At 40.3% G+C, this 17,514-nt stretch overlaps 3 protein-coding genes and 2 long non-coding RNA genes across 5 annotated transcripts; 3 read left to right on the forward strand and 2 right to left on the reverse strand.

Annotated features, from left to right (window-relative positions):
• Positions 1-59: 59 nt before the first annotated feature.
• Positions 60-2,243, reverse strand: LOC134186074 (uncharacterized). Its single transcript, XM_062653984.1, has 4 exons — positions 1,938-2,243; positions 810-1,853; positions 486-750; positions 60-431 (listed from the first exon to the last, which is right to left on the reverse strand). Exons 1-4 carry the CDS (start codon positions 2,234-2,236, stop codon positions 60-62), a joined length of 1,980 nt encoding a protein of 659 aa, XP_062509968.1. The 5' UTR covers positions 2,237-2,243.
• LOC134186077 (uncharacterized) lies at positions 314-839 on the forward strand. The gene is made up of 2 exons (XR_009970896.1): positions 314-536; positions 596-839. It is a non-coding gene; the product is annotated as an uncharacterized LOC134186077 (long non-coding RNA).
• Positions 2,244-7,649: 5,406 nt separating the features above from the next.
• Positions 7,650-8,310, reverse strand: LOC134186217 (uncharacterized). Its single transcript, XR_009970928.1, has 3 exons — positions 8,137-8,310; positions 8,002-8,079; positions 7,650-7,941 (listed from the first exon to the last, which is right to left on the reverse strand). It is a non-coding gene; the product is annotated as an uncharacterized LOC134186217 (long non-coding RNA).
• Positions 8,311-8,828: 518 nt separating this feature from the next.
• On the forward strand, positions 8,829-9,969 carry LOC134186175 (uncharacterized). The gene is made up of 2 exons (XM_062654093.1): positions 8,829-9,236; positions 9,314-9,969. Exons 1-2 carry the CDS (start codon positions 8,861-8,863, stop codon positions 9,826-9,828), a joined length of 891 nt encoding a protein of 296 aa, XP_062510077.1. The 5' UTR covers positions 8,829-8,860; the 3' UTR covers positions 9,829-9,969.
• A 3,688-nt stretch (positions 9,970-13,657) lies between these two features.
• On the forward strand, positions 13,658-17,305 carry LOC134185255 (uncharacterized). Its single transcript, XM_062653035.1, has 8 exons — positions 13,658-14,017; positions 14,110-15,165; positions 15,227-15,491; positions 15,547-15,894; positions 16,201-16,258; positions 16,320-16,407; positions 16,467-16,554; positions 17,056-17,305. Exons 1-8 carry the CDS (start codon positions 13,701-13,703, stop codon positions 17,194-17,196), a joined length of 2,361 nt encoding a protein of 786 aa, XP_062509019.1. The 5' UTR covers positions 13,658-13,700; the 3' UTR covers positions 17,197-17,305.
• The last annotated feature ends 209 nt before the right edge of the window (positions 17,306-17,514 follow it).

A 17,514-nucleotide genomic window follows, 5' to 3' on the forward strand; every position in this document is an offset into this window, starting at 1 on the left:
GAGACGTAGACCTATTTGATGAAATAGTTATTGATTTGCATATGATTATTGACTTTATATCATTCCTTGCCTACCAAGTCTATACATGCCTGTTCTGCTGATGGTCGATCTGTAGGTACTCTGCTCAAGCATCTTGTAGCAAGATCTTGCCAGAGTTGTCCACGAGTACCATCAAACTTCTGTTTGAGAACCCACTGTGCAATATCTTGTGGCAATCTGTCTGAAGTGCAATCTCTGACTCTCCTTCGATTCCAGATCTCCCACATCATAACACCAATGCTGTACATGTCGGAAGACAACGAATAGGGAAGACAGTCATACACTTCTGGTGCCATGTAGATATCTGTGCCAACAATTTGAAAACCAGTGATCTCTGCTTGCCGTTTGGCTGTTGCAAAGTCTGCAATTCGAACATCCTTGTTTGCTGTCAACTAAACATAAAACGTTAGTACACCAACAATACTGACAGATAGGTTTGTTGTTACCATGACATTCTCAGGTTTGAGATCTCGATGAATCATGCTACGTGCGTGAAGGTATTTGACTCCAGCCAGAATTTGCTCCATCATCTTTTGAACTGTTTCATTGTGATTAGATCTTTTGTCTTCTGCTTGTTGTTGGGACATTGATATAAAGTCAGCAAGACTTCCTCCACCACACCATTCAAACAGTAGTCCAAGCTTCAGACAAGGTGAAGGAGACAGCATGATTGAGCCATACAACTTTACTAAATTTGTGTCTTTGAGTTGACTGTAAATAAAGAAACATCTACTCAATTATTTCTTTATATTTCTGCTAATGTAAAGTACCTGCAGTTGCAAAATTCTTTCATAAAATCACTTGCATTTGCACTAGTAATAGGCTTGCGCATCATCTTTAGAGCAGCTTCTTTTTCCTCTAGCAAAATGACCTTGGTAACAACACCAAATGCACCCGTCTTGTCACCAACAAACTCTTCTTGTGTTACGTTGTTGTGTGTATAGATGTGAATATCTAGATCGAGCTCAAATTTTGCTAGTTTCCCCATCAGTACTTTACATGGTAATAGTATCGTTTCATATTTATTGTTATCGCCCTTTAGAGTTCCACTCGCTTCCACAGCTTCCACCTGATGTTTTAAATCATCTAATCGATTGGGAAGGTTCTTTTGAATTACTTGGACTTGTGGACTCGTTCCATTCAACAATGCATTGACAAGTTCTTTGAGGAGTTTACAATCTTTGGCCACTACATTTCTGTGAAGCTTTTCAAAAAGATCGCTAAATTGTTGCTGTTGTAATGCAGCAGCATCTAAACAAAAGTATTCCTGATCTTTTAAACTGGGCAACACATTGGCTCTGCAAACGTCATCATCACATTCTAGACGAAGCTTGGACAGCAGCTGCATAGCATCTGCAGTATCAGAACCACCAATGTCACTCTTCAGCATATTAAAATTGACTACAGCAGTTTCTACTTTGTCAGCAAGTTCACATTGTGCCCACCTACAGATTTCTTTGTAACCTTCATAGTCACATATGATCTTGAGATAAATAGATTTCACCCGTTCTGCCAAAAGATGAGATGATGCAGAGCCAATCTCTTGCTGATTTTTCTGGGTAACATCAGTGATAGAATTCCATGCCTTCTCGTGTTGTAATTTTGAAACATGTTTGCGGAGTCGGGGAATAAGACCTTCAACTTTGTCTCTTATTTCCCCTTTAATCACCTCATTACTAGGGACTCTTGCTAACTCTTCTAAGCATTCTTTGTCACTTTTGATCTTCTTGGATCTGCTAATTTGATCCATTTTGGAACACCGCAAGTAGTTCTCAACTATTCGCTCCACCTGTGCCAACAAATTGTATACTTTCCTACAGAAAGACAGATAACACAGATGTCCAGTTACTGCTTGCTCAGTTGCAATCACTGTTTAATTATACTGCACAAGTACATACTGTGATGTCTTTCTCAGCATGTTGACCATTCCTTTAGACAACATAGATAACATCTTGTCGCATACTTCTTTCATGTCTTCAGTGGTCTCTCCTAGTTCTTGAACTCTGGCTGCTATTCTAGCATTCAATGTCACCAGCTGCTGACGACGATCAAATCCTCTCCATCGCTTAGACAAACGCTCTTCCACAATCTTGAGGTATTTTGCTTTAGCTCCTTTTCTACTCTCTTCCTCTTCCAGAAGCTTGTCCCATTTATTTGCCACAAATAGAGCTGATCCAGGCACAGGACGAACCTTCATGCTTTTAATTATTGCCATAAGTAAACCACCGGCCTACAGTTTTCGAATGATTTCAGTAGCAATGACATTGTGACTTAACTGTACTTGACCCACCTGTGCAGCTTCTTCAGCAGATTGACTTGCATCTAGTACATAAATGTATCCACACGCTTGACTTTGTTGACACTCTTCAGTAATCAGTCGAGCAGCATTGTCGGTACCTTCTGACTCTGTTACTCCAGGACTGTCAATCAATGTAAAATCCTACGACAGAAAAATGAAAAAAATGCGTTAAATGTTTAGAATGCTGCCATGGAATTGCAGGAATCGTGATGCAGAGTAGACTATTCAGCTGCTGTTGGCATTTAACATGTATTTATGTGACAAGAACCACTTCTAATACATAACATAGCTTAGATTGTCAGACTCATTAAACTTAACAAACCAGGTGGTACATGGTTGTTTCGATGCCACAACCTGATGATCTGCATTTTTTGTGATCTCAAGCACAAATGTAACATTCATGAATATCATTCACCAAAGTCGCCAAGGTCATTAATGTCACTACAAGTAGCCACTTGATAAGTTCTCATTTGAAACGTTCGCTCAACATACTGCATATCTTATGGCAAAAATAGTGAAAGTGACAACATACAACAGTTTTAAAATCATTTTGTAACATCAATGAATATATGATGTCACTTTTTACCTTTAAGAATTCAAAAGGCCAGAAGATCTCTGCTTTAGAACATGCCGTAGCTTGGTCATTGTCAGCCACCCCATGATGAGAAACACAGTGCCATAGCTCTTTAGTCTGGTTACAGTCCGTGAGATCATATTCTTTTGTAGTCGGTCTTCCTTTTGAAAAATGCACTTTGGCAATTTTGCGATCTCCATATTTGACTTCGCAAAGTGTAGAAGTTGCTGCATTGTAGGATGTTGGCAGAACTTGTTGCCCCAGGAGAGCATTGACAAATGTGCTCTTTCCAGAGGATGTGCTTCCTACTCAAGAACATGAAATCACCAGAAGATAAAGTGCAAATGTGTTGAGTAAATTACAAACAAATTTCAGTACTTTGAGTTTCATTGCATATAGAAACTCAACAGGTAATGAATGACTACAAGAAATTAAATTCTTGTAAACATGCAGAGTAGAAATGAGATGAGTTCTTACTGTAGTTTTTTCTACCATGGCCATAGAACTTAGTTAATTAACTGGAAAAGATGAGAGCTCTGTGTATAGGAAAAATGAGATTATAGTGAAATGTGCCCCACCCACTTTCTCAGTCTCACTATTTCATATTCAGTAACATGTTAGTACGACAAGAGACAAGGTAGACTGCAGTGGATCACCACTCATATGACTAGTGATAGCAACTAGAGACAGCTAGCCACAACTTTGCTCCACGAACACAGAGGTATAGAAACAGCAGATTGATTGAACCACGTACTCTCCATCTCCAAGCTTTAGTTTAATTCTATTACCTGTAGGTCAAAATAAAGTGCAACATGTCATGTGACACATGATAAATTGCAAGACTGCCGTACATCTAGTTAAAGCAAGTTATAATTAACAATGCATTGGTTAGTAGTGACTTGGTATATAGGTCAATATACGTAGCGTTCGACTCTGTTTTGTTCGGGAAGGGGTGTTGGCAAGGTTGTGCTTTTAGCAAATTGATCTATATAATGCACCATACATAAATATGATGCAAATTTTTTTGCAATTGTACATTAATGAATCCATACCTGCGACCAACAGCATAGGTTGTCGTTCTAAATTTTCTTTGGCTTTATCAAAATCAGCCTTCTTCATCCAGAAATGAGTTTGACATATCCGCAATTTCTTCAACATTGGTAAATACCGCCTTTCGTCGTATAGGAATTCTGATACGTCATTAATGAGATTGCCAAGAGTGACTTTATCTTCTGTAAAGTCATCAATGATGTCCTTTGCACTTGCCATAGGCTGTCAAAAAAACGTTCATGAAATAATTGTTATGACATTGGGAACTATTGGCGGAATATCAAAAATCAGTAAAATATATATCACACACTACTTGTGTTACATACAGCTCATGCACTTTTTGGAACAATTTATTGTTATCTAACTAACATATAAGATTTCACCTGTTCTGAAGGTCAACAGCACTCTTACAAACTTTTAATGACTAAAGTTATAAGGCTGGCTAGCTTCTACGATCAGGCAAAGAAACTGATGTTTGCCAATAAACAAATTATAGCATATAGGTCTTGTGCAGCTAAAGTTAGAAAGATAAAAGACCAAACTCACTTTACATTTGTTGTCAATACCAAACCATGCAATATTACCTTGTGACATACAGGTTTCGGGCTATTACTATAGCAATAAACTACTCGGTTGTTACCAAATTGTTATACTGAGTTCTCAGTGCATCGCCAGATTTTGACAAATTGATTAACATTGTGTGATTTGTGTACGTATACAGCCATATACTGAACCTTATGCATTGCCAATGCTTCCACAAAAACTGCTCATCGAAAAAGTCTAGCTCCCAGGTCTAATTAATTGCTTAATTAATTAAACAGTAAACTGGCCAAACACGCAGACTAATATTCTGAAGTGTGAAATTTCAATCAGCTTTGTCCTGCACTGAGAATTAAACATCCACAGATTACTGATAGACAGTAATTAAATTGACAACGTGTTTATTATTATTGCTATTATCTACTATATAAAGCTCAAATTGTCTGTCTGTGTGTGTGTTCGAGTTTGGGGGCCACGTCTTTTGTCCGTTCGCAACCGAAATCGGTACGCACACTCGGCACGCACAGGGGGAAGGTTTGCGTAAAAGAATTAAAAAATTATGCACCGGGTCCCCTCTCCAGGGGTCGACCCCGCGTAAAATTTCTCGACAACGCACACGCTAAACATTCCTGTTCATTCGAACACACGCCCATACCAGTCCTGTGTACACTGTATGCATCGTCGTCCTTCGCAAAGCTTCGAGCGATCAAATATCTCTTGCCGACGAAACTTACTCTTCTAGCGCTTTCGTTTCTCTCCAAATTCTGATTGCATTTGCACCGAATCCAACATACACGTTTTCTGCAGCAAGCGCTACACGGGGAGTGTGTCGATTTCTATCGAAACAAGCGCGAGGAACAAGATTCGAATTCATTCAGAATATCCGGGACCGCACAACAAAGATGCACGTGACGTGACCTATCTTTACACTACAGTATCTTGCCCGTACGAAGGACGGGCCAGGTATACTAGTTATTATCTAATATATAAAGCTCAAATTGTCTGTCTGTCTGTCTGTGTGTGTTCGCGTTTGGTGGCCACCTCTTTGTCCGTTCGTAACCAAAATCGGCACGCAGGCTTGACACGCACAGGGGAAGGTTTGCGTAAAAAATTAAAGAAAGTATGCACCGGGTCCCCTTTCGAGGGGTCGACCCCCGCGTAAAATTTCTCGATGACGCAAACGCTACACATTCCAGTTCATTCGAACACACGCCCACACCAGTCCTGTGTAGACCGTATGCATCGTCGTCCTTCGCAAAGCTTCGAGCAATCGAATATCTCTTGCCGACGAAACTTACTCTTCTATCGCTTGCGTTTCTCTCCAAATTCTGATTGCATTTGCACCGAATCCAACCTACACATTTTTTGCAGCAAGCGCTACACGGGGAGTGTGTCGATTTCTATCGAAACAAGCGCAAAGAGCAAGATTCGAATTTATTCAGCACATTCGGTACCTCGCAACAAAGATTGCACGTGACGTGTCCACAGACTTATCTTTACACTACAGTATCTTGCCCGTACGACGGACGGGCCATGTGTACTAATCTATGTGTGTGTAAAGGAGGTGTCTGTCTGTCTGTCCGTCCGTACAAGCGTTTCTCAAAGACGGCGAGTCCGATCTCGGCCGAATTCATTCGGGTCGAAAGTGAGACTGTGGTCGTCTTCCTGACTTCTCCCACGACGACGCCATTTCCTGCCGATCGCACTCGCTTCCGCTCGCGCGCGAATATCTCCGGAACGGCGCATCGTATCTCCACCGAATTTAGATCGCCCGTTCCCGACGTCGGACGGTACGCGCCGAGTGTGTCGTTTATTGCGGGCGACGCCGGGAAACGAAAGATATTTTTGCTGATATCCGGGTCTTGAAAAAATACGCCCACAGTCGTTTGCCAGTCTACGACCGTCGAAGAGCTGCCGTGTTGATGCACCTATTCCCCGAAATGCCAGCAACGTCTTCAAAGAGACGACGTTCAGCGGGACTGTCGAAATGACGAGAGTCGGCATTCGTTATATACGGGGTACGGATGATCCAGGTAAGGATTGCACGTGACTTGCACGTTACGGGATTCACGTCGAAATTATAGATGCCAGGTTCGATACACCTGTTCTCCGCAACGGGACTGTCGAAATGGCTTCAACGGGATCAATAATCCAATCAACGGGATTTTTGAAACTGGACACGTGTCGAATAGATGCCAAGTTCGATACACCTGTTCCTCGCAACGGCAGCAACGTCCACGTCGAAATGGTTTCAACCAATCGCTAATCCAATCAACGGGATTTTGGAAACGGCCATTGAACGGGATATAACTATGAATGAGAATTCTGTCTGGCTGCTACTAAACGGTAAACGCACTTACACCACGGCTAATTAGTGACAGTAAACGGTTCTCTATTACAAACTGTACGTGACCTGGCTACACCCCCTCTGCCTCTCCAACCATCAAACGCATTTTTAGATACTTTCCGCTTTAATCTCTACCTATAAAGGCGACCTGTCTGTCTGTCTGTCTGTCTGTCTGTCTGTCTGTCCTGTCTGTCTGTCATCAATGCTATAATCTCTACCTATGAAGGCGACCTGTCTCTCCTCCACTTCCGTGTTGTATTGGCTCTATGACAAACGTGCGTCTCAACTGCAGCACTATGAAGTGGAAAGGAGAAGCACCTGGCATGTGTTTTCCCCCCTCTCCCCCCCGGGGCGAAGCCGGGCATTGGAGCTTGTTAGAAAATAAAAGTGTGTCAACTTCTTATCAACATCACAATGATTCACAGGAGCTCCTCCACACTATATGTATGCACAGTACACTTGACTTACAGGTGATTTCCCACTTGTGCCCTGACGACGCTTGTGGATCAGCTGAAAGATTCTATCTTGGTATTGAAAACGAGTAGGAAATTGAGTGGTTTCTCCAAGGCTCTCTAGACAGTCAATCAACTCCATCAATGTCATATTGGCCACTGCAGCTGGAGATGTTCTATGCTCAGTGGTTTTATCGCCCATTGTTCAAAGTGAATATCTAGAGCCAGTAACTAGCCCCTCACAAACATCCGCATACAGTACGTTGCAGACTGATTGCCTACAATGAGCATAGTCATATAATAGCCACAGAGATCTAACATAAATGCAATTAAGATGTCTAGACAAGATACAGCTGGATGGAAATTAGATTGAAGCCTTTCTTTGATCAGATGCTATCTTACTAGTACGAGATTAGGAATTCATGTCTAGAAAGCAGCAGACAACCTAATTGGTATAGATAGGCATCTTTACATCATTGCATCACCATGAATAGATCACACTTAGCTGAGCAAGATTGTTAGGTTTGTAGACAACGTACTTAGGTGTCGAACAATTTGTGCTCTGTAGTTAGGTTTTTGGGAGTTGATCTCACATAAAGTTCACCAGTCATGCCTCTATGTCCTTGTTTCTTCAATGACACTAACATTCAGCACAGATGGTCATTAGGCCCATGTGTTTGCAAGATAGAAGGAATCCTACGTGTTCAAACTTGGGGGTAATTTTATTAGTCGAAACACCTGACCTGCCAGCACTGCCTTTGTCACGTCATCAGTCAACCTAATTGATATAGATAGGCATCTTTACAGGGTAATCTTATTAGTCGAAACACCTGACCTGCCAGCGCTGCCTTTGTCACGTTATCAGTAGATACGTGGAATGATAGTTACAGGTAGCCTCCCACTCAGAAACAACATACGGTGAGTGCATCCTTACCAAACTGAGCTATGTCATGCTGCCAGCTCTACATGCATTGATTCCGTTCTGCTAGATTCTATAGATGGAGGAGCATCATGAGTGGTATTGTCTTGGAAAAGGGTTTGACTTGTCTCGAGATCAGATTCTTCCCACAAACACCTTCGATCTGGATACTAGACAAATTCTCCTGAATCCAATGCCTCAACTGACGCTGAGTATCCCACCTAACTCTACATATTCAACAAAGACAACAGAAATGACTAGACAAGAAACACAGAAACACAAACTGGATACAAGAGGTAAGCTTAGAGTCAGTGCTTTCGAAAACACTTTCGAACTAGATTTTGGAATACATCAGAAAACAACAAGCACTGGTTCTGAAGCAGTATGGCATAAGACTGAACAAGTTCATAGTCGTACTCTTTATTTTGATCCCTGTCTTCTTAAATGCATCCCAATTGTTCTAGCAAACCTAGACCTCACCACAGCTACTGACGCGACTAAGGAACACCTTGATGGAAACGTGGAATGTTTGCGTAATGTAAGTTATTTGAGTCAGAAGCTAAACAAAATTGCTGAAGACGAAAAGGTGATGGAAGATGGAAGTCTGATTAAAAAAATAGAAGTTTGTCGACAACTGTTGATGTCTCGTAGAGTAGACAAAGCTACTCATTTTGTGTCTTCTGTTTATCTTGGAGCCAAGACCGATACTTACTCTATTATGAAGACAGCAGAAACGACAAATGAGACAGGTGTAAATGCAGAAGCTGCAGTGGCAGCAGCAGCCTTGTCGTTTGGTAGGCAAAAGCAATCTGAATATGCACGCAAAAACAGGGTCAGTGGTAGAGTTGACACAAAAGATACCTCAGTACAAATAACAGATGGTGACACAAAGATCAGTCGTGCTCAAGAGAAGGTCATTCTGGTTAAATTCTCTCCCATCAGTGGCCTTGTTGGTGAAATGTGGAAAGATGCTCTAGAGATGGCATGCCGACTTCAACTTCAATTTGAACCAGGAGGTATTGTCCAACATTTTTGTGTGCTATATATTTGACATGGCATAATCAGAAACTAGTATGTAACTTCTTTTTGTTAGATGAACGTGTTCCATGCTTTTTGGAGACCAGTGAATGTTGGCTAACAGTAACAAGACAACATTACATTGTTGCTACAAAAAATCCCACAAAGGAAAGTTGTTTCTACATTAATCAATTGAAACGAGGCTGCAACCCAACATTCAGGATTGAATACCAAACAGTCTCTGACAACAAATGGCAGTACGTCTCTCTACCTGAAAAAGATGCAGAAGCACATCTGACTCAAGCTAAAGACAAGACTGTTGAATTTACCCTAATTAATGCAGACAATAAACAAAGTGCTGCTGAGATGACAGCGTGGCTTGAGGGTAAAGAATCGTTTCTGCTTGGGCAAAAAAAGAGTATCATTTTCAACAATGACATGTATCTGTCTGTCAAACACAACACACTTCTAGCATATAGACCGGAAAAGGAGAAGTATAAGGTAACGTGTTGTTCTAAAACAACATCAACTCAACACCACACATCATTTGTTGTCCACCGTTTAGATGAATATATAGCAAGGAAACATTGACAAATCAATTTCCATAGTGAAACAATAACCAGTAAATTGCAGTAATTAATGAATAAAAATATATATGTCTAAGATAATACGCTCTCTTCTCTCTGCCTACTTTCCTTCATCGCGAGCAGAAAGCAGGCTACCTCCACTAACAGGCCCCCATACACACACACACACGCACGCACGCACGCACGCACACACACGCACGCACACACACACACACACACACACACACACACCGTCTACTGAATATGCTCAGAAAGCAGTAACGGTTTCTACTATGCAGAACAGTTCATGCATGCATGCGAACTAGTAGGGTCACTACGTATACTCGATGGATGAAACATGCCCGTAGACACCTGCAAAATAAAACGTTGCTACTCTCGAGTTGCTTGCAAATGAAGATGTCTTTCTTGCCTCACACAAACACGAATGCGATAACGCGGCTTCCAATATCTGCTGACACGTGATGTCTACTCCTTCCAAAATCCTTGAAATCGATACATTCTGCATCCTTTGCCGTCTCCACCCCAAGCGGAACAAGCAGTCGTTGTATTACGACGGCGGACGGCTGAGAAATGCCTCATTTGCCTCACACTAGTACTCCACACCGCGCCGCGTTCATCCTGGGTTTGTCACGTCTCGACAACGAAACACACTCTATTCAAAAAGACTGAAATTCTGAAGCACACAAGCTCCGTTGAAATAGGAGGTGTAACCGTTAGACGTAAGTGTGATGCGATGTTTTTGTGATACACATGCGCACTGTCGCTTTGTGAATTTTGTAGGGGTAGATGTTTGTGAGTTTGCTGAATTTGCAACATGGTCTTCTTCTTCAATATTTGGAAGCTTCCTACGTGTATACATATGCACGTCGGCTACCGCAGTAGGTCACTATTCTAATTGAGCATAAAATTAATTAATTAAATTACTAACCGAGGCTAGACGTATGAGTGACAAAATCAACGCCGACGGATTTGTAAATAGGAGTGGGCCTGGCCAGGTGCACTTTGAACTACATTAATTAGTAGGTGGTATGCGGCTTTACCTTCTATGCAAGAATGTAGCCTTTGATCAGACAGTATCCGTTTCCTCGTCTAATAGGACGTTTTATTGGATTAGGCGTCTGTGGCTTTTCGGCCAATGTAGATGCAATCAGTTTGCCACTGTTGCATTTGTGCCTAGTTGTGATCAATTTGGCTTTGGGTGTAAACATGGTTGATACAACTACTGAGCCGAGAACTGGACTCTCTCCAGCTGATGTGGCGAACATGTCACTGATTGAGTTGATTGACTGCCTGGAAAGTCTGGGAGATACAAGCCAATTTGGTACTCGTTTTCAGTACCAAAACAGAATCTTTCAGATGATTCACGAGTGCTATGGCATGGGTGACAAGTTACCTGTAAGTCAAGTGGCATATCTACAGTTAATACGTAGATCCGATCAAGAAAAGGCTCTTTTGAGTATAGAAGGAGACGTTGAAATTCATTGATCAATATATTAGAGCACCACTGTTTAGTTAACTTACAAAGACAATGCAGTACATATACTGAGGACTGTGTTGTGTGTAGTTGATGTACAGATTTAAATCATTGTACAGACTTATATTGACATGTTGTTTTGTACTGTATACGCATTTGATCACTAGGGTGAAGGCACTAGGGTGAAGGCACTTGGCTACATACAGTGTGAGGACATAACAGCACTGTTCTATTTAGCAATAACAATCTGTGCCTGCATGTTCAGTCCTAAGTGCATAGCCACAATTAATTTGATGAGCAGTCTGTGGTGTATTGTATAAACACCTAGTTCTAGCAGGTTTGTATGACTGGACAATTTTGCATGAATTAATTGTGGAAGTCTGGCTACTGAGCATGCACGCAAATTCTTATCATCATGCAGTCAACATGCAACAATAAAAGTTTATATAGTGTCATAATAATAGACTGAAATAGATATTTTCATTGGGCTTTAGTATCACACAGCCTCAAAAGGGATAAAAACTAATGTAAAAATGTGTTTTTTATATTTGTATATTCCTATTAGCGTGAGACAATATTAATTGGCTGAAAATCTTTGTATATGGTTTGATCAGCCAGTAACAGATTGTAGTAAATTGATTGCCCCATTGCATGTCATCTCTGTAAAACATTGAAACAAATAAAATTAGATATAACACGTGCAGTATTGCATGATATTATGCTTTGATAATTGGCAAATTGTTTCTCGTTGTCATAATTTGTGTCATATTTGACAGCCTATTGCAAGAGTAAAAGACATTGTCACTGACTTTAAAGAAGAGAGAGTCAGACTTGACAATCTCATCGATGAAGTGGCCAAATTCATATACAATGAAGAACTGTCCTTACCATTATTGAAGAAACTGGGGATATGTCAAACTAGTTTCTGGATAAAAGAGGATGAATTTTTTGAAATGAAAAAAGAGTTAGAAAGAAAACCCATGTTGTTGGTAGCAGGTATGTATATATTTCTGTATATAGATACAAAATAATTTCTTCATTATATGTACCTGTATGTATACCAACGTATGCCTACGTCAATTAGTGCCAATTTTATTTTGTTTTTGCATTGTACGCAGCATCTGCTGATTGCATGTTTTCGAATAGGAAGCACATCAGCTGGAAAGAGCACATTTGTCAATGCTCTTTTGGGGCAACAACTTCTGCCAACATCTTACAATGCAGCAACATCTGTACTTTGTGAAGTCAAATATGGAGACCACAAAATGGCCAAAGTGCATTTTTCAAGTCAAACAATACACAAAACAATAGAATATGATCTCACAGACCCTATGCAGCAACGGGATCTATGGCGCTGCATTTCTTGTAGTGGAGTGACTAAGGATGGCCAAACTACGGCATGTTCTAAAGCAGAGATTTTCTGGCCTTTTGAATTCTTAAAGGTAAATATCAAGCAAAAATTAAGATATTTATTTGTATGTGATGATATGTACAAAATCATTTACTGCATGTTGGAGCTTTACTGTTTTACTCAAGGTACAGTATGCATGCTGAATATGTTGAGTGAACACTATAATGCAAATGTAACACTCAGTGATAGCTATTTGTAATATATGACATTGATGCCTTCGACTTTCTTGTGAATGTAAATTGTGACCTTTACATTTGCTTGAGATTATAACAATGTAGGTTACAGGTTGTGGCATTTGAATTAACAACAACGTACCGGCTGGTTTGTCAAGGTTATGAATTTGTTAATTAATCTGAACTGTATTGTTTATTAGTGATGGTTTTTGTTAGATAAATAGTGTTATACACATTGAATGTTGACAGGTGCTTGATACTCTGCTGGGGCGTGTTCGATTGGGCTCTTCCAGCCTTTTCCTGAAGAGGCTCCGTGTGCACGCCCTGTTGCAACTTCTACAGTTCTGGTGCTATAGTCGGAAGAGCCAACTCTGCCGACTCTGCTGCTGGTTGGAAGAGCACGCCCCTCTTCAACCTTTCTACCAGCTCTGCACTGGAAGAATTAAGTTGGAAAAGGGGCGTGCTCTTTCAGACTCTTTTGGAAGAGGCTTGAATAGCCCAATCGAACACGCCCTTGATCTGTATTGTGATTACAAGTGACATGTGGCGCTATCCTGACATTTAAACCGTTGTTTGCTCATGATGTAGGATTTCACATTGATCGACAGTCCTGGAATAGCAGGGTCAGAAGGTACCGACAATGCTGCTCGACTGATTACTGCAGAGTGTCGACAAAGTCAAGCGTGTGGATACATTTATATACTAGATGCAAGTGTGTCTGCTGAAGAAGCTGCACAGGTGGGTCAAGTATACAATCAATTTGCAAATATGATATTATTTCTGAAATCATTTGAAATGTGTAGGTCAGTGATTTTCTCATGGCAATAATTAAATGTATGAAGGTTCGTCCTATGCCTGGATCAGCTTTATTTTTGGTGAATAAATGGGACAAGCTTGATGAAGAGGAAGAGATGAGAAAAGGAACTATACAACAATATCTCAACATTGTGGAAGAGCGTCTGTCTAAGCGATGGAGGGGATTTGATTGTGGTGAGCAGCTGGTTACATTGAATGCTAGAATAGCAGCCAGAGTTCAAGAACTAGGAGAGACTACCGAAGACATGAAGCAAGTGTGTGACAAGATATTATCCATGCTGTCTAAAGGAATGGTTCATGTGCTGAGAAAGACATCACAGTATGTAATTGTGCAGTATAGTTAAACAGTCATTTGTAACTGAGCAATCAATTGCTAGACATTTTTGTTTATAATATCTGTCCTATCTGTAGGAAAGTATACAATTTGTTGGCACAGTTAGAGCGAATAGTTGAGAACTATTTGCGGTGTTCCAAAATGGATAAAGTTAGCAGAGACAAGAAGATCACATATGACACAAAATGCTTACAAGAATTTGAAAGAGTCACTTGCAACGAGGAGATTCCGAAAGTCGAAAGGGAAATAAGCAAGAAAATTGACGAACTTATTCCCCGACTTCATGAACATGTTTCAAAATTACAACCACAAACAGCATGGAATTCTATCACTAATATTACCCAGGAAAATCAGCAGGAAATTGGCTCTGCATCATCTAATTTTTTGGAAGAACGAGTGAAATCTGGTTTTCTCAAGATCATATGTGACTATGACGGTTATAAAGAAATCTGTAGGTGGGCACAATGTGAACTTGCTGACAAAGTAGAACCTGCTGTAGTCAAATTTAATATGCTGAAGAGTGACATTGGTGGTTCTGATACTGCAGATGCTATTCAACTTCTCTCCAAGCTTCGTCTACAATGTGATGATGATATTGGCAGAGCCAATCTGTTGGCTAATCTAGACAATCAAGACTACCTTCTTTCAGGAGCTGCTGCCTTAGAGCAGCTTGTGCAACAGCGAAAATGTAATTTTTTTGCACACCTTACCCCTGCAATGGTAGTGGCTGTAGAATGTAAATTCTTCAGAGACCTTGTGAATGCGTTATTGATTGGAGCAAGTCCACAAGTCCAAATAATTCAAAAGAACCTTCCCAATCGATTAGATGATTTAAAACATCAGGTGGAAGCGACTAAAGCTCTAGAGGGCAATAAGAATGAGTATGAAATGATACTATCCCAATGTCAAGTACTGATGGGGAAAGTAGCAAAATTTGAGCTCGATCTAGATATTCACATCTATACACACAACCAAATAAAACAAGAAGAGTCTGTTGGTGACAAGACGGGTGCATTTAGTGTTGTTACCAAGGTCATTTTGCTAGACGAAACAGAAGCTGCTCTAAAGACGATACTAAAGCCTATTACAATCACAAATGCAGATGATTTTCTGAAAGAATTTTGCAACTGCAGGTACTTTACATTAGCAGAAGTATAAAGAAAAATAATTGAGTAGATGTTTCATTATTTACAGTCAACTCCAAGACACAAATTTAGTAAAGTTGTATGGCTCAATCATGTTGTCTCCTTCACCTTGTCTAAAACTTGGGCTACTGTTTGAATGGTGTGGAGGAGGAAGTCTTGCTGACTTTATATCAAGATCCCAACAAGAAGCAGAAGACAAAAGATCTAGTCACAATGAAAAAGTTAGAAAGATGATGGAGCAAATCCTGGCTGGAGTCAAATACCTTCACGCACGTAGCATGATTCATCGAGATCTCAAACCTGAGAATATCATGGTAACAACAAACCTATCTGTCAATATTGTTAGTGTACTAACACTTTTATGTTTAGTTGACAGTAAACGAGGATGTTCGAATTGCAGACTTTGCAACATCCAAACGGCAGGCAGAGATCACTGGTTTTCAAGTTGTTCGCGCAGATATCTACATGGCACCAGAAGTGTATGACTGTCTTCCCTATTCGTTGTCTTCTGACATGTACAGCATTGGTGTTATGATGTGGGAGATCTGGAATCGAAGGAGAGTTAGAGATTACACTCCGTACAGATTGCCACAAGATATTGTACAATGGGTACTCAAACAAAACTTTTATCATTCTTGTGGACGACTATGGGAAGATCTTGCTAAAAGATGCCTTAAGGAACCTACCAGCCGACCATCAGCAGAACAGGCACACAAAGTAATTGCACAAGCTAATCATTATGTATTGCTAAGTGCATGTTGACTAATGAAGTGCATTGATCTGTGTGTGTGTGTGTGTGTGTGTGTGTGTGTGTGTGTGTGTGTGTGTGTGTGTGTGTGTGTGCACGTGCACACACAAACACACACACACACACACACACACACACACACACACACACACACACACACACCACACCACACCACACAAGTGCGGGTTTGGGTATATGGGTGCTTACTGCAGTTATGCAAGTGCATGTGCACGTTGCTAGGTCATGTTCCTGGAATAAGCTTGGTTTTTCTGCAGCATCTTCTTTTACCTTCTCAAGGCAAGTCTTCCCGTCCTCAGCATAGAAGTGTTGAAGGTATTGTTGTTTATGATTTGTCATTTATCTAAACATTTGAGGTGGTTTGTTTAATTTTAAGGGCCACACGTGTCCCGGCCATGGTTTTTTGGTGTGCTTGATAAGGAGGAAGCCGTGAGGATTCTAGAGATGAGAGGAAACTTGGATGGGTGTGTAGCAAATTGCTTGTGTTGACTTTTTTTTTATGAAAATTGGTGGTTTATGGTAGACTTTTTTTGGTTCGTGAAAGTAATCCTGGTACATTGGTTCTTACCATGGTTTATGAACAACGACATTTTCATTACATTATACATCAGGTAATGGTAACAATTAATATTAAATCTGCTGTCATTGAACTCAGTAGATCACTGTGTTGGTGCTTTCTTAGCCACACATTGTACTCTAATTTATGTTTGTTGTTAAGAGTACAGTACTGCAAAGAATTCTATAGTATGAGGCATGAATACATGAGCTTTTCAGTATGATATTTCTCACTGAGCGGTGTGGTCTTAAATACACTCATGAGTGTTTGATAATTAATGAGTTAATATGCAAGTCATTGGTTAGGCTGCCTGGTTCCTTAGCTATGAGGATGCATGCTAAATCATCTCAACTAGCTAATGATTACTTAGAGCTTACACTAGCTTACATATTGATTGAACTTATGGAATGAATAGATTCCAAAATGTTAGCTTATTGTGTAATATGAATAACTCAGATGTGCCCTGGAAATTGTCAATCTAGTCTTACTTAATTAAGTATATCATTTTGAATTTGATTCCATTTATGTATATTTGTTTTTCTTTAATTTGTGCTAGCAATCGCGTCCTTTGTCGTATACAATTCGTGTACAAAAAAGAAAAAAGAAAAAAAGAGGATCAGTGTTTCCAGACATTGTACAGCTCATACAGTTCTACTCACAAAATCGTGGTCTCAAGTGCAAGCTTAGATTGAAATGATACAAAGTAGCAATAATGAAAAGAATATTATATGTACAATAGTAATAATAATGGACATATAACTGCTGTAGGACGTTCAATTTGACGTTCTTGTATTGTTAATTAATAAAAAGTGCACTCGTTTTCAAACAGATGTTGTGCTGTAGAGTGACCTAAATTTTAGTCTTTACCCCTTTTTGTCAATTTTTGGCGGACTTTCATCATCGTATCATCGATATATCGCTAGATGCATGGTCACGCGCCACAAGAGAATACGGATGATGATGATGACGACGACGACGACGACGATATATCTCAAACCATTTTGGTTGTGGCGCG

Source organism: Corticium candelabrum, chromosome 10 (genome assembly GCF_963422355.1).
Source record: "Corticium candelabrum chromosome 10, ooCorCand1.1, whole genome shotgun sequence".
NCBI lineage: Eukaryota > Metazoa > Porifera > Homoscleromorpha > Homosclerophorida > Plakinidae > Corticium > Corticium candelabrum.